Source organism: Leguminivora glycinivorella, chromosome Z (genome assembly GCF_023078275.1).
Source record: "Leguminivora glycinivorella isolate SPB_JAAS2020 chromosome Z, LegGlyc_1.1, whole genome shotgun sequence".
Lineage (NCBI taxonomy): Eukaryota > Metazoa > Arthropoda > Insecta > Lepidoptera > Tortricidae > Leguminivora > Leguminivora glycinivorella.
In genome coordinates, this window is record NC_062998.1 from 3,937,254 (window position 1) to 3,955,559 (window position 18,306).

At 39.2% G+C, this 18,306-nt stretch overlaps 1 protein-coding gene across 2 annotated transcripts in view; it reads right to left on the reverse strand.

Moving 5' to 3' along the window:
* Window positions 1–17,145: 17,145 nt before the first annotated feature.
* Window positions 17,146–18,306, reverse strand: part of LOC125240808 (receptor-mediated endocytosis protein 6 homolog) — a 60,398-nt gene continuing 59,237 nt past the window's right edge. For both annotated transcript variants that reach the window (XM_048148926.1, XM_048148925.1), the window contains exons 32-33: window positions 17,579–17,740; window positions 17,146–17,285 (exon numbers count right to left, since the gene is read on the reverse strand). In XM_048148926.1, the coding sequence (XP_048004883.1) occupies window positions 17,597–17,740 (144 nt within the window). In that variant the 3' untranslated portion in view covers window positions 17,146–17,285; window positions 17,579–17,596. The remainder of the gene's footprint in view (window positions 17,286–17,578; window positions 17,741–18,306) is intronic.

Here is an 18,306-nt window from a genome sequence, read left to right on the forward strand (position 1 = left end):
AGGTCGACTTCATAATATGGAGGCGTCTTTTTGGTTACGCGTCCGTGTTACTGGGTAGACGCTCGGTCGGCTCGGCGTGCAGCGTCGACTCAGGACACTTGTATGAGCTTCCATGAGCAGGCACACTCAAAGGTTATGACAGGTGGCGCCACCATATTAGTCCATTGCACAGATAAAGAATTGTATAGGTGAGAGCGAGATGATATTTTTTTTCTCTCTCTCACATATACATATGAATGACAGTGACAAGCCCAGGCACCTGCACAGGCATAAAATGTCAGTGTGCCTCCTCATTGTTTGACATGCACGCCGCACGCCCAATATGAGCGTGCACGAGGACCTTCCACATTTAAGTAAGAAGAAAAAAGATATGATAAAGTACTTAACTTACACTAATTTTACTGTTACTATGTTACTCTGTGTCATTAGAGAGCTTTTGGTTGTGTATCGTAACAAATAGTTAACACATTTTATCGACGTTGATTATTACGATTTTATTTAATTGTTTATTATAATAAAATTAAGCAGATGCTTTATTTATTTTGTTGAGTCTTAAGTGTATACCATTATTATGATTACTTTAGAAATATATTGCAACTTATAGTCAAACTTGTTTTGATTCAATTTATTTTCTCATTATATTTAATATTAATTTGTATTTGTATTTTTGCTTTGTGATAACATGTTTATTTTCGTGCCGTAATTGAGTACCTGCTAAATATAATGTAAATTATAATCTAGAGGTCCAAAAAGAGATTATATAAAAAAAGTTAAAGAAATATCTGACGGCATCTTGTATAATTGTGTGTTCCTTCTTTCTTTAAGGCAATTTATAAGGTATATCGAAGTAACTTTGAAACACGATCATTTTGGAAACCGTAAATATCAATGAGACTAGAAGCACATTTTACTTTTGTAACACTTACCTCAGAATTAACCAGAATTTGGAGTTACCCCATTGCACCTTACAAATTATATATCCTAATGCTCTTGGAGCCAGAGTCATAATGTTAAAATCTCGTCGACTTTTCATATTACAAATATTGTAAACGAAATGATTGTTTAAGTGAATAATTTACCTACTTGAATGTCCCTTTTTTTAATTTAGATACCCATTTGAATGGGGTGGTTGGGTAATACAGACATGTAATGTGAAATTGGACAACAGCTTGTCTTCGAGTTAATTTCGTTTTCTGCCTATGTATAACCCGGTTGTGATGCAAGATGTCAAGAGAATGAACTTGACAAGTTTATTGCCAAAGAAAAATATTTATTCAAATATTTTCTTAGTTTATAGTGTGTCTAAATTATTTATTGTGTAATGTGGAGCTTGTACACTCCTTTTTACTGTGTACTTAACACAGCAAAAGGGAGTGTACAAGTTTCTAATGGGGTGGCAACGCGCATGTGACACTGTTTGAGTTGCAGGCGTCCATAGGTTACGGTGACCGCTTTACATCAGGCGGGCCGTATGCTTGTTTGCCACTGACGTAGTATAAAAAAATGTTGTAGCTTATTTGATTTTGTTTGATGTTGATGTTCCCTATTCATTATAGAAATGTGTCATTGATTTTGCGAAGTTTAAATGTGACAGGTAATAGCCGGGTCCACACAGCGAGGCACGACGCGCGGCAAACGTGCAATGTATACGTGTCTCGGCCGAGGCAGTACTGTATGCGTTTTGCTCGGTCAAGCAACCTGCCTTGTCGGAGCCACGTATATATTGGTTGTTTGCCGCGTGAGCCTTGCCTCGTACCTCGCTCTGTGTGGACCCGGCTATTGAGGCTTAACTAAACGTTACGCCAAGTTTCTGAAAGAAATCTACACTAAGTGTTCGCACCTATTTATAATACGAAGGTTTCTCAAACTGTCTTGTGAAGTTGTGGACTGGTTGCTTTGAATCATTTAAATATGAGCGAATTAAATATTGATAAACGACGACGACCATTTAAGCACTCTTCGACATTTTATAGAAATGTGGGAAAGTTAAGAAAAGTGCAGAATGATAATACAAATAGATAAGCACTTTATAGTTACTTAATGTATTAAATATATAATTTTTAATTCTTATTGATAAAAATGAAGTGTAGTGTTGCTTTACACAATAAAAGTAGGAATCAAATGAAATAGAGTATTTACTGTGATATTAATAGAATTTCTGTTGCGCAATGATAGTTTTTTTCAGTACAGATGCTGCTTTTTTTAACGCAGTAGTGCGAGCAAATCAAGCAATGATTCATTTCTTGTCTGGTCGAAATTCTTAGCTTAGATTTAGGTACTGAAAATCGTCGTACGATACACGTGCGAAAAGAACATTCACAACTCGTGTCGATTTAAAACACTCCCTTCGTTCGTGTATTAATTTATTGCTACTCGTATCGATTTTCCTCTTTTCCGCACTCGTATCTACAAGTATTTTGTTTGGGTTACAAAAAAACACATTATTTACTCTACTACGTTTTATTTATGTCTCTTTAACATTACAAATTTGTAGACACTTATCTATACAGAAATCTTGACAAAAGAAGTACAGATCGCTGAAATGAATGTTGATAGTAATATTAATGAAGACTACTTCAACAAGTGTCAATTGTGAAATGCCGCACAATACTAGTTGCTCTATAGAAGACCATAATAATATGATCCCCGATCCTTTACAACCCAGCAGCTCGGTACGCACGTTACAATTTTTTTTAATCTTCTTTAGTGAGGGCAACTGAGTACGACGGCATATTTAATTGTTTATAAAGTTTGAGGATACCTGAAAAAAATGAATACAAGAAGCCATTCTGCTTTCGGTCACGCGTGTACGCTGCGACCATTTTGCGACCGTTTGTTGACCGTTTGGTGACCGTTTGGCGACTGTTTTTTACATGGAATATTACCGTCTTAATCCATATTTTAACAACTTTATTGGTTTTCTAGGCATTATTTTTATTATTTCAGTATAGTATATGCATCAGAGCACTAAAACTTCACCAATCAATATACATAACACGCAAACACCGAGTAGTCAATAATATTATTACTGGTTAAACTGAGGTAAATTGATGGCGCGTTGATAAATTTAGACTTATTTTATGAAATCACTCGAGCAATTTAATTGGCCATGGTAATTAGCCCACATTATATTACAAATGCAAACAATATTTATCTTTAACAAATTCTTACGCCATTACATTTTAATGTCAAATGATTTTATTTCTTTTTTACTTTGACGTCTCTGACAGTCGCCATTTGAAAAGAATGAAATGAACGAATGATTTTGGGAAAGTAGTCGCCAAACGGTAACAATGTGTGCACGCGTAGTGCACACTTCTGTCACTTCTGTGACCATTTGTGCCTGTTAATGTCTGTAGTCTATCGTTATAGTATTTTTAATCAAAAAACTAACGTGCCTATGTTTGTGCCGCGTCTAATCTCTAGTACCCTACGTACTTACTAGTTGTAAGTAGCGATTCTTGTAATGCTGCGTCCACACATACTTATAAAGATTCGGCAAAAACCAGCGTAGGAGAAAGGAAGAGAATATTCGCTGAATCCCCATACTATGTGTGGACACACTCTAACACAAATGATTGTACAAATGACTTTATTTTGAATAAAGCTATTTTGTTTAAATATCGGTTGTGTTTTTACTTTTCTTTACTATGGTCCCTTTCAACCTTTTGAGCTACTACGAGTATGTCCGTAATAACGTGACGAATTAAAACTTTATCATCACAGTAACTGTGTGGAACATCCTGGGGAGCATCCGCTAAATGTTTACGCACGACTAGTGTCGCCGTAGTATACTCAGCTGCAGAGTCCTGTGCTCATGTGTGGTTGGAGAGCGCACACGTGGCGAAGGTAGACACTAAACTCGATGACACCATGCCACGCATCACCGGAACTATCAAGTCAACCCCCACGTCCCCCACATACTGGCTACCAACTCTGTCTCACATTGCCCCCCCACATCTGCGTAGTTATCACAGATAAATAAAAAAAAAACATTGAAACATGATTATTTATTACTAAATATTGGTAATTCATTGCCCGGATTACATAATATTACACTAATTAGCGATACATATATACATCTAACAAAAGGCAAGATTTGGAGTTCATGCGTCAAACTCTTATTAAAATGCATTACTGCTTCCATTTTTCAACAACTATGCCCACTTTTTACGTTTTATTTTAGTGCATAAAGTTCGGTTCGCAAAATTTGTTTCAATTGTAAATAAATAGGTATAAACAAAAAGAGATACACATTTTTATGTATGATTATAGTTGCACAAAGGAAAAAATATTGCACTATAAGTTTAGCTTCAACAGGAGCTAAGTATTATGAAATTCACATCTTACAGCAAAAACTGCCCATCTCCTCTGAATATTCGAGGATTAGTTAGATACAGATGTAGTGCGAAAAGCTTTTTAATATAAGTAGATAACCAAGTTGTAAATGTACAATGTTCATGTAGATTGTACAATTTTGTTAAATATGTAGTAAATATCGACACTTACAAATTGTCAAAATCATGCACCTAACACTACCTTAGCCGTTTGATCGCCAAGAATATCATAAGCAGTCGCATAGTTCCAAAATTTAATACAAAATGTAATTAATATAATACGCCATAGTCTCGTTTAACAAATTATAGTGGTTAACGCCAATACATATTTTTGCCATTTTATCCGTGTCGAAATTTAATAGGTAACTACAATTTTTTTTCCGTGGCTTATGAGGGGCGAGGGGAATTATGCACATTTTTGTAAGTAATATGTCACACATCTAGAAAGCCATTCCTAACTTTTGCTGTAGTAAAAATTGCATACTATTTATACGACTGCCCAATCTTCCAGCACAAATATCTATTATCTACTACGGGCTTCCGTTAAATGACACGGGTGCACGGAGTGGGTTAGCGTAAACTAGTATAAGCGCTGCTAAAACTCAGCCGAGTCCGCATACGGCGAGGCACGTCGCGAGACAATTTGCTCGTGCAGCAAGCGTCCAACGTATACATGCCTCGGCTGAGGCAGAATGCTCGGCCGAACGAAACGCACACACTGCCTCGGCCGAGGCACGCCTACATTGGACGATTGCCGCGGGAGGACATTGTGTCGCTCTGTGTGGACCGCGCGAGCCGTAAGTGCGTTTTCACATTATCCGATCCGATATCGGATTTAGGATACATTGAAGCCGCCATCTTTGATTTTTACCTTTGAAATCCTTTCAACATCCGGTATCGGATCGGATAATGTGAAAACGCAGTAACATGCGTGACAACCGAACCACCCAGCGGACACCCTTCAGAACTCATATCTTGCCTGCTGCCAAACAAAATGCCATTCCGATAATTCATCCGAGTAAAAATACATTTACTACATTTCACATCTCTTTTCTTTCAACAGGGACCGTAGTAAGTCAGATTGGGATAGAAATATAGACTTCTTTCTGACATACGACAACCCCTGCACATTATATAGCTTCTCTTCGTATATAAATATATATGTACAGGTGCGTGATATAGTCTTTAATACGTCTAAATAGAAGAATAAATGTTTGTTATACATTTTAGTACGTATATAGCTTAATGTTTATGTATCTACATTACTTATGCACGATTTCTACCAACTAGGCAGATCCGGAGCGCACACTTCAATAAGATTATATGAGTATGTAAAGCCTGACCACAAATTCTAAGCGCCATGTTGAGGAATTTCATTACAACTATTTTTTTCATACCACTGTCACCGCCTACACAATAGTCATATATTTCCGGTCAATTTCAATTCCAAAGTTTTTTTTTCTAAAAATGTATATAAGATTAGTAATAAACATTAAAGCGATTGGATTAAACATATATTTTATATTTGGAACTGGTTTAGTCGTAAATCTAGGTGCACTACGTCTGCTCGGTTAGTAAAAATCGTAGGTATATTACATTCCAGTCGTGGTTGCGATAAACAGTGACTTTCTATGCTTAGGAGACATACATTTTTTTTAATATCCTATACAATCACCTAAAACTAGGCATTTATGAGTTTCTATATAAATAAATTCATAAAATTAGAATCAAATGAAACATTGTGACCATCATCATCCTCCTGTCCCGGCCGGTTTCGGCCTCAGAGACTGAGTTTTGGCTGATTATTGAGACCGACAGTGGCGAGCTCTCAGGTGGCAAATTATAGCTGATGGCTGCAGGTGGTCGGGCCTTTATCTCGTCGCGCTTGGCGTCAAGTTCCACGCGTCTCTGTTCTTCGAAGGCTTGCACTTTTGTTCTCACTGTATGCCTCCACTTTGGCCGATCTTGTGCCGAAGTCTCCCAGTGCGATAGTTCAATGTCACATCTCCGCATGTGACGCTTAAGCACATACGATTTGAATGTAAAGTTAAAATATTTCCAGTTGTAACTGAACAGCATTTTGTTTCCGTCGATAAGTCAATACGAGTACCTATGTATTGAATTGTATTGCAATAAAAAGTCAGTGCTGAACGCAACCGGTTAACTGTCTACAGCTATGCCATAGAACAACAGTAATATAAAGCTTTTCATAGATTTCGTGGTCACCACACAAAAGTCGCTTCGTTTTATTTCAACAATATTTTTAAAACCACTCATAGGATATACTGTGAAGTATGTACAGTCAACCAATTGGAACCCTAGGCCACTGGTACAACCATGTCAAAATGACAAACAGTAGGAGATTTCTTACAATCTGATTTACGACGTCACTATGACATAGTTTTACAGTGGCCTAGGGTTCTAATTGGTTGACTTTACTCTAGTGCATAATCGTAAACCATAGTATTTTGTCGGAAACGTTCGTATTTGTCTTGCTACTTCAGTGAACCTTAGTTCTTTTTGTAGAATCAATTTTCATTTGAACTTTAGTTGTCAATAAGTTGAATTGTTCATCACCAACAGTAATAAACAATAATAGAAGTACTAATTTGTGGTGATCTTAACCATTCTGTAAATTTATCAAACGTTGGGCCACAAAAATTTGCATTCGTCTTAGTATATTCCTTTGTGACCTACAATTTAAATTCTAATCATAGAAACCACGGCTAGTGAGTATGTAATGATATAATAATTTGGTATATTTACATTTTTGGCAACTTGTATTGTATAAATAAAAAAAACCTTAAGACAATTTATATTACACAATCAAATCTTTATGTCTATGAGCTAACGCTTAAAGAGCGTAGCCGTGTTTGCATAGAAAATCGGCCCTTTCGCCAAATGTTCACTGTAATTTTTTTTTAAAGAGCTCTCGTGACAAATATTATTTACTGTAAGTTTGAGGTTTCTATCTTTTTTATTTTCTGAGATATGATTTTTTTATTAATTTACATAATATCCATTTTTTTCAACATTGGCTAATGCGATTTACTTGAACTTTTTGGACAATAATATACATGTAATGACTCACATGTTCTAGCAATAATATTTAATAGTGCCGAAAAAAATCTTGGCTTAAAGTAGGAAACAAATCTTCAGTATTTTTTTCTCGCTTTTTAGAAAAGCGACACCTATAGTTCTTTGTCAAGTAATTGCTTATATAAAGGCCCGCAATATATTTTTTTTTCAAAATAATCCAGGAGGTACTTCATACTAGAAAATGGAATAATAAAGGATACTACCCATACCGCAAACGAGCTACACAGTAAATAGGTGAATTTTAGTCGTAATACCTTTATGAATGCAATCTTCCAGTACCAATATTGTTAATAATAAAGAGGTTTGCGACTAAAATTCACCTATTTACTGTGTAGCTCGTTTGCGGTATGGGTAGTATCCTTTATTATTCCATTTTCTAGTATGAAGTACCTCCTGGATTATTTTGAAAAAAATATATTGCGGGCCTTTATATAAGCAATTACTTGACAAAGAACTATAGGTGTCGCTTTTCTAAAAAGCGAGAAAAAAATACTGAAGATTTGTTTCCTACTTTAAGCCAAGATTTTTTTCGGCACTATTAAATATTATTGCTAGAACATGTGAGTCATTACATGTATATTATTGTCCCAAAAGTTCAAGTGAATCGCATTAGCCAATGTTGAAAAAAATGGATATTATGTAAATTAATAAAAAAATCATATCTCAGAAAATAAAAAAGATAGAAACCTTAAACTTACAGTAAATAATATTTGCCATGAGAGCTCTTTAAAAAAAAATTACAGTGAACATTTGGCGAAAGGGCCGATTTTCTATGCAAACACGGCTACGCTCTTTAAAGTGATTAATTTAACCATTTTTCTATGGCATAACTGATTCATATTCATAATCAACAATTTTCTAATCTAATTTCATAATTATTGCCTACAATTACAACAAAATATTTAAAACAATTTGCTACGACTAAGAAGCTTAACCCTTTCGAGACTCTTAACAAATTATTCGAGTCAATATGATTTTGTTCCTATAGTTACTCGTTGCCATGGTAACTCACCACTTCAAACCCTGGTTTTCAGGAGCATAAATGGACCAAAATATTTTTTCTACTTAGTAATTACAATATTCCTCCCAAGTGGCCAAATATAAGAGTCCCCTGAATAACAGAACAGTATTATAAGATTTTTTCATCACACTCGCTCGTAAACGGTGTTATTACATGCTGGCACACTGATACATAATGAGCTATTTTACCGCCTTAGGGCGGTAAAGTGAATACCTGATGATGGCCTTCCACGACCTGTCAAAAATTAGTCATTTAGTACTTCAATACTTTCCGCCCTTAATACACAATGTAGTACTATTATTGTTGATGTTGATACACCCAATCCGTCTATGATTCTATGTGACATGGCATGACAGAAGGGTCCTATGTTCCATGCGCGAGAATTCCGATAGATAGCCACAAATATGAGATAAAACAAACAATAACAAATGCAATAAATAGTTACACGATCAAATAAGTATTTCCAATTTTGTAAAGCGCAAACGAGTGTGTTTTTGTCCAACATGCAAAATAAAGAATGTGTGCGTGGCTCTAATTATTGACTATAATATAATACACCGTGTTTTTATTGTTTTCCGTTAAATTCGACACGCAATTAGGTTCCTCACCAGGGACCACCCTGTATACCGCTTTTCGTTAAATTGGAAAAATAATTAGAGTTAGTAAAAGTTAAAAATAAGTAGAGATTAGAGAACGCTAGTTTCTTAGAGAAATTAATTGTATTTGACCTAAAGAACCTTCCCTTAAAGTTAACGGAATTCAATAAAAACAGGGTGTATATGTCGCTGTTTAGCGGTAAGACCGCCTGTTGTCTGCCTCTATTTATAATCATTTGTTTTGTCTCCACTGTATCTCTTGCTGAGGTGTGCCAATAAAGAGTATTCTATCTATCTATATGTTTTTTTTTATACCACGTCGGTGTCAAACAGGTATACGGTCCGCCTGATGGAAAGCGGTCACCGCAACCTATGTATTTGTTATAAAAACATGTTTCACTACTTAATAGAAATAAAAAGTATAATTTATAATATAGCTAAGGACTACATTTTTCGTTCATGGTTTCCATGATAAAATGATTTAGTCATATAATTTAAGGTAAAATAGACAGTGACTTTTACTCCAGAACTTTCGTAATTGATTCAATTTTGTAACAAATATCACTCATTAACATCAGAATTTATATATTTTTTAATTTCATCGGGTTGAACAGTGGAATCAAATAAATTACCAAAGACAAAAAGAATCAACTACGATTTCTAGTATTACTGAAATAAGGTAGCCAATGATGTGCTACCATAACGTAAATTTTCACTAAACGTATTGTAGTCAAACACAATTTAAAAATATACGTTTCAATAAAATGTAACTTTTTAGCCGTAGCATATTATTTCGTTCAACATGGTGTTTTAATACTAGTGCGAGAGAGACCACCATTTTGAGAGTACATTTCTCTCGCTCTTACCCCTCATGTGACGACATGGAAACTGGCACGATATAAAAAAGATTTCATTTATAACAGTAACATAATTATTTGATTTTTTTTGGTTCACGTTCTATAATAAAATCTTTCCGATTTTGTTTTTGTAAGATTTAGTCATAACATAAATAATGATTTTAAAGGGTGGTATTTAAACGAAAATCAAAAAAATTACTTTTTTTACGCAAATATAGTCCAAATTCATATCAAAAATACTAATTGAACAGCAAAATTTGCAACTCAAAATATTACTAAATACACTTCAATAATATTCGTGGCGTGCATCTATTTTAACTTTTAGTAAAGCTTTTTCATGATTGCATCGCTAATAATTACTAACGCACAGTATACCCAGCAACGCTTTTTTTTTTAAATGTAGCTTCTATTTTTACATAATATACAGCAGTTTAATCTAAATGACACAGCATTTCATTCTAATTGCAATAATTTTTTTTATTAATTACAACATAAAGTGACCAGCAAAAAAAAAAAAATTTAAAGCGCATTCAGAAAAGAACGGCTTTTTTAACCGCCGCCTAAAATATCTTAAAAGAAGGTGGTCAGGTTCTCTATTAGTTTGTATTTTTTCTTAATGTTTGTTCCTCGATATCTCCGTCGTTACTGGACCGATTTTGAAATTTTTTTTGATTGGTTGTATATACATACAGATTGGTCGCATTTTTCTCAGAACCCAGTTCTGATGATGGGATCCTGGAGAAATCGAGGGAACTCCTCAAATCTTCAGATCTTCTTCTGCCTTTCAAGGCATACATATGGCGATTTTTGTGTTTTTAAAAGAACAGCATGCATTTACGTACGGAACAGTGACATTTGGTGCAGTGGAACTGCTGATGATGGTCAGAACGGAACTCCTCAAATCTGAACGGCACGCTTATACTGACTTTGGTATTTTTATAAGAACAGCATGCACTTACGTCCAGAACAGTGACATTTGGTGCAGTGGAACTCCTGATGATGGTCAGAACGGAACTCCTCAAATCTGAACGCCACGCTTATAGTGACTTTGGTATTTTTATAAGAACCGCATGCACTTACGTCCAGAAAAGTGACATTTGGTGCAGTGGAACTGCAGATGATGGTCAGAACCGAACTCCTCAAATCTGAATGGCACACTTATAGTGACTTTGGTATTTTTATAAAAACAGCATGGATTTCAGAACAGTAACATTTATTTTGCATATTGACTTTTCAAGTCAAATTTTGTCAAGCTTCTATTTCTTATAATCGGATTCATGAGGAATTGAGGAAACTCCTCAAACCCCGGTATAGTATATTGATTTTTGTTGCCATCAAATAATTAAAGCATTAAAAGCAGTTTAAAAAAATACCTACACATTTCTACATAATCCAACATTCGCAAGTAGCTTTCACCAGAACCCCAAAGGCGGCGGTTTTTTTCTCTTAAAACTTATTGACTACTTCTAACCTAACCTAACCCACTTTTCTCACAAAAGTTTGTTTCCGTGAGGGTCAAAGTTCTAACCTAATCTAACCCACTTATCTCAAAAAAGTTTGTTTCTCTGAGAGTCGCAGTTCTAACCTGGATCCCACTGGCCCGGGAAAGACAAGTGGGTATGTCCGACTCCCATGGACTCCCTTGGGGTGTTCCGACGCTCGCCTTGGGCGGGGTTTCGGGAACACGGTTGTAGACCACCGTTGCCCCGCCAGCGTTGCCCTTGCGGGCCCGGCTCTTGTGGCTGGTCATGCAGCCTACTCCGCTGAAGGTACCCTTAAAACGCTTGAGGGCCTTCCAGCACAGAAACTCTTCAGGCGGGTGATGTAGCTCCCGGTCCATCACCCGCAAGTTTCGGTTAGGGCGGCATCAGTCTCTCTGCGAAGACTCTTCGCCGCCTGCCAGGCCTTCTGCGGCGCTGAGCTCGCGCACTTTTTCGGCGGCCTCCTTTTGCGTCATGACAACGACGCTAAAGGTGGTCACTGCCTCCCACTCCTCTTCACTGCTAAGCATATGGCATATTAGCGCCGGCAGTGAGAGATCACCCCCTATAACCGTGAACAGGGCAGCGCGAGGCTAATCCCAAGCAGGGCACTCTTCGCGCGTGTGTTGGGCCGTGTCCACTGCTCTTCGATCACAATGGTGACACGCTGTAGTAGGCTCCCTTCCCACCCTCTCACACAGGTACCAGCCGAAGCAGCCGTGCCCCGTCAGGAGCTGTGTGAGATGGAAAGAAGGTGCGCCGTACTTACGTTCCACCCACCGCTTCTTTCTGGTTCCCGGCTAGCTCCCGGGATCTCCAAACGCTCGAAGAGCACTTCTCGTGCTTCTTCTCTCCACTTTTGGATTTCTTGAGGGGCAGGCCAGTTCTCTTCCCTCCTTGCTGCCGTCACCCGCCAATAGACCGCGGTTTGAACCTTGGCTTCAAGGTCCCACGGCGGGCTTCCGGCTAGTAGGCTAGCTGCCGCGTACGAATTGTCGCGGTACGCTCGAGCCACCCTGAGAACTATAGCTCGTTGAGGACGACGCAGAAGGGCCTCACTTTTAGATCTCAGGGTGTCCGCCCATATTGGCGCCCCGTAGAGGGCCATTGAACGTACCACGCTCATATAGAGTCGTCTACATGCTCCTCCTGGCCCGTCCAGATTTGGGAGAATACGCCCAAGCGCGCCGGCAGCAGCCAGCAATTTTGGGGCCAGACGCTTGAAGTGTTCCTCGAACCTACCGTCGAGAACGAGTCCCAGGTACTTCATCGTCGACCCGATGGCTATGGAAGTTCCCCCCACTGTAATTTGGGCTCCCTCCGGAGGTTTATTTCGAGGCCCGTGGAAGACCGGAACCTCGGATTTGTGCAGTGCGACTTCCAGACCTAGCGCCCGAATCCTATGCACTACGTGCGCTGGCTCGAGACTGCTGGTCAGTGGGGGGGGGGGGGGGGGGGCCGGAGCTTTTGCCTTACGCTCCGATACGATCTGCCCCATGGATCCCTGTTGAGCGCTTCCCTGGCCTCTTTGACCTGCGCGATAGCATTATGCAGCGTTTTACGAGCGGCCCTGTACAATTCGTAAAAAGCATCTTCCTCTTCTTGAACTCGGATGCGCCTTCTTCTACTTCTTGTGTATTGACGGCGCGCAGCCACGCAAGCGTTTCGCAATTGATTCTGGCAGTGAATTCTAGCAATGAGTTCTGGTATCCACTAGTACACCCGTCGTTTCGTCGAAAGAAGTTTTGCTCTAGGCATCGCTGCGTCGCAGATGCGAATCAGCGCAGCTCCGAGTTGTTCCACCTCATGCTCAACCCTAACGTCCACTGAACCATTACTTTGCCCCCAAGACTCAACGATGGCCGCCTCCTTGGGCACAGTTCTAACCTTTTTTTTTTTTGACCCAGGGGAATCCGTTATGGATCCCACTGGCCCGGGAGAAGCCAGTGGGTATGTCCGACTCGCACGGACTAAACCCCCTGGGGCGTTCCGCCGCTCGCTCTTTGGACGGGGTTTCGGGCACTCGGTTGCAGGCCTCCGATACCCCGTCAGCGTTGCCCTTGCGGGCCCTTCTCGAAGACTGCTTAGGCAGCTTACTCCGCTGAAGGCCCTCGGAACACGGGAGGGCCTTCCAGCTCGGAACCTCGTTTAGGTGGGTGATGGGACTCCCGATCCATCACCCGCAGGTTCCATGGGCGCCAGAAGAGTTCCGGCGCCCGGCGGTGGAGATGGTCTTTGGTTCCACCGCTAACCTAGTCGGCCGCAAAGGATAGAGAGAACGGCGCACCGTAATACCGGCACTCCTCTTCCCTTGCGGCCCCACCAATGCCGCTACAGCGGAGCGGCCCCGCCAAGGTCGCAGGGGGTAGGGAGAGTAGCGTACCGCTATACCATCACGCCTCTCCTCCTGCGATCCCACCTCAGCTACCGTGGGAGGGCACAGAGCGGCATCCCATACTGCTGGATCTTCCCTCCCACGGCAGTCCTCCCAAATGCGTCTCAAGTGGGCTTTACAAGCCCATTTGGAGCATCCTCCTCGGGCCAGCTCGCCCAGCAACAAGCCGGCCCTGGGTACCTCTTAAGCTTCGCCGTGGGTGACCAGACCACGGTTACTAAGCCCCCCACCACGGCAAGGTGGGCACCCTCGGGAGGGGGGGGGGGCACAGTTCTAACCTAACCTAACCCACTTTTCTCACAAAAGTTTGTTTCCGTGAGGGTCGCAGTTCTAACCTAACCTAACTCAATTTTCTAGCAAAAGTTTGTTTTCGTGACGGTGACAGTTCTGTTCCTTAGAAATAATGCAATGAATTAAGATATTGTAGCTATAATAATTATTAAATTAGCTGAACGTGAATACTTAAAAAATAAGAAAAAAGGATGTATGCTCTTCGAATTGAATAATTTGCTATGAAGACGGGTAAATTGCTGCGCAATTAGTATTTTTGATAAGATTGTTGTATTTTTGTTCCTAAAGGAATTTAATTGTCTTGCATTAGAGGAAAAAAGTAATGTCGTGCTGATGTGTATTTTGGAATAATCTGCATTACTAGTTTTGTTAATCATTTAGTTTATTTGCAGTGAAGTAATTAATTTGATGTACAGAAGTATATTATTGATGACGATAAATTGATAGGCGATTATTTTTTTGCTGTGCGCTTAATAATATCCCGATTTTAAATACATATAAAAACATAATAACTTAACGGTTACACTTATTAATAAGTCATCAAACAAAAGCGGAACCATTTTTAGTAAAAAATCGGTTAAATGCGGTCGTCCCAGTTACCGGATCTTCACTTGTTCTTATTAGATTACACTTGTGTGCACTAAAAGGGGACACGACAGTACTCTGGTCTACTTACGATGGGCCTAGCTAACGTTGAAAAAGAAAACATACAAATGACCTGTACTATTGATATATATCGTTGTCAGTGACGTAAGGCGTTTTTAATATCAAAACTTCTAGACATTATGTCTACAAGACGGAATGAGCGAAAAATTCATTGTATGAGTGATTTCCTCCTTAAATATGATAAGACTACGTCGTACTTTTTATTTGAGAAGATCACATTTCACTGTTTACACACAATATTTTCATTAATTCATGCCAATTTTCGTGAATGTTATTTAGTATTTATCTCGCTTATAACGAGAATTTACCAATTTCATTTTTCAACTTTCATAATTTTAACAATAAATAATACACTACAGATTAACTACACTTCAGACCTATATATAGGTAATTCCACGGAGGTTGAAGTGAATGATAACACACACACCTAAATGAAGATTAGTACTGATTGCAAAAAAAATAATGAATGAAATGAGTGAGTGAATGTAAAAAAAACGATTAATATATTTTTGAAAAACATTATTATTTATTGATATACTTATCATTAATGGTATTAAAAGCAGTAAAACATAATGAACAAATCCTTTTATAAACTTGGCATATCTTCATCTGATTCGTTAGGATTGATTATAAGGTTTTGGTTTTCGGTTAAATCATCTACAATACAATACAAATACTCTTTATTGCACACCTCAATACACGAAACAACATATCATAGGTTCCCTTTCCCTATATCTTTCTTCGTTTTCTTGGGTTTTTCTGAAAATACTGTGAAACGTTTCTTTATCAAGTTTCTTTAATTTTCTCATGACGCTATTAAATGTGAACTCAGTATTACTAGCTGGAAGTCGCGGTGGCACGAATAAAATTTTGCTACGGACAAACGATATTATTTTATTAATAGTTATTTGTTATACAAGGGGGCAAAGTTGTATTTTAACGCTAAGTGTGGAATTGAAAAACGAGTAAGTGAAAGGATTCTATAGTTGAACCACGAGCGAAGCGAGTGGTTCGAGAATAGAATCCTGAACTTGCGAGTTTTTTAAAACACGAGAAGTAAAATACATTTGCACCCGAGTGTAACACAAAACTTTTCCCCTCACTATAGCGAGGAAACTACAACGCAAAAAAATGCGTTTATCACTGCTTCCAGTAGTTCCACAGGTGGTAAATCATCTTTATTACTAGATTCACCTACTTTTATGAATTTTAAACCAGTTAATTTGACTTTATTCAAGGTCAAATTACTTTACCCACTAGTGGATAAAATGCGTTTTTACCCGCTGGTATTAAAGGACAAAACACGTGTTTCCGAGCTAGTGAGGGGAAAATTAAATTATCCGGTGAACTTTATAGCTCATATGAAATTTCACTTCTAAATAAGTATTCAGCTATCGATATATTTTTATCGGAAGGATGTCCCTATGTTACTTTGAAATTTGTGTAATTTTGAAAATCGCTAATGTCTACTCTCTCTATCTACACCATGTTTTTACGTAGAACAAACATTAAAAAAATACAGAAGAATTGAGAACCACTTTCCTTGAGATTTGGGGCGGCGGTTAAAATAGTAACGAAATGGGAAAAATACCTTGGGACACTTTTTTCTTATATGTATTAGGATTGAAAGAGCTCGCGATTCTGAGTGGAAACCTCATAAAAAATTCCAAATCTAAAAAAAGTAGGGTGGACTTCTTAAAAAAAATGGCCCATATGTTTACTTTACCATTGCATTGGACTCAAACGGCTACACCTGCTACGCTGTACTTTTCGTAGCCCGTAGCAGATGAAAAAATAGGTAAACACCATTTTAACAGCTACGATGATAAAATAAGGCAATTTATTACATATTATCTTTGATTTCTACAATTTTTATTACAATCATAATCTGACAATTAATCAATCACATACGAGATATTTTATTTTCTGTTTTGTTTGAAAATTGTTCTATAGACGTAATTCTTAACAAAATAGTAAATAGAAACTTTTTGGTCTTTCTTACAATTCACTGTTGAATCTGCAGTCGGTACATAAGAACACTAATTTCAAAATCTCGTTGTCATTACATGACAGTGTTATAGTGTGCGTGGCCTCAACTGAGTTGAAACTACCTATACCTTGATACAAAACCATACGCGTTAGCCGTCGTACGTGACCAGAGTACCTGCACATGTCACTATTGCGAGTAAGGGTCGGTTGCACCAAACCGTCTGTCACCGAATTTAGCGTTCGCTTATTTTTTTTTACGGGAATTTCCTGCTGCGTGACGTTGATGTGTCTGAACACTATCGCAACCAAGAACCCGCCTGACGAGTACTCGTGAACTTTGCTCGGATGCGGGAGAACCCGCCGGGCGGGTTCTCGCGGGCGGTTTTAAATTACGACCGGTTTCTGGCGTAGTGCGCTATTTTTTGTCTGGTAGCGAATGTGTTGACTGTGGCTGATGCGACTGGCCCAACAAACGTTGCTATAATCATACAGTGTGAGCCCGTTCTCTGCGAAACATGGAATACCATGTTTCTGCCTTCTTGCCTCGCCCATTCTGCAATAGAAGTGGTTTGTTAAGTTCATCATATGCGTTTATTTGACTGCTACTTAAAGGGATTGTATTATAAGTGTGGATTCGTGAAAATAAGTGCAAGCGAGTTTTTACATAACACTTAAGACGATACAGGAGGGGTAAATTCTCCATACAAACGCTCTCGACTATTTCCTCCCTGGTTTTTGGAGATAGAGCAATGATTTTTGGAGAGAGGTATGGAAGAGGAAGACATGCAGCGCCGACCCCAAATGACTGGGAAAGGGGCAGGCGAACGATGAATAAGGTGGCAGTACCTGGGGCCGCACGGCGGGCTAGGAGTCTCCGTACTCCATGGTCTTGATGTAGGCCACGGCGGAGCAGAAGTGCGTCCACCAGTACAGCGCGGGGCCCTGCAGCGACGACCCGCCTAGCGAGTTCACGAAGTCGATCGTCGAGAGAAGGGAGGGTGGGTTGACCTGCCGAAAGATACAAGTTTAACACACTACGTCAGTAACCGGTCGTAATTGACAACCGCCCGCGTGCATGGCGAGAACCCGCCCAGCGGGTTCTCCAGCATCTGAGCAAAGTTTACGAGTGCCCACCAGGCGGGTTCCTGGTTGCAAGTGTTTATAAAAAAGAGCTTTATAGGAAATGTGCATCAACTGTCGGCCGATACACTATCATATGTTTATCTTAGAAATATGATCATAGATCTGTATGCCTCCCTTTTTCTCCGTGAAGAAAGAGGACGGTATGTTGCCTATGATCATATTTCTATGATAAACATATGATAGTATTATCGGCCTTAGAGAGATTTTTGACGGGCTGGGAATGAGTTACGCATGATGCGTGGGACTCGTCGTTTCTTTCCCCTCCTCTAGCAAGAAGGGGGAAACTTTGCCCTACCCCACTCTAGCGTTTTATCCTATTTACCGTTCGTAACGGCCCAGCCACGACATTGGTCTAAGCGTGACAGCGGTGAGCGGCATCCATACGTGCGAATGAAAAGTCCCATCGCTGTGTCTCGCTCCAATGTATGGCC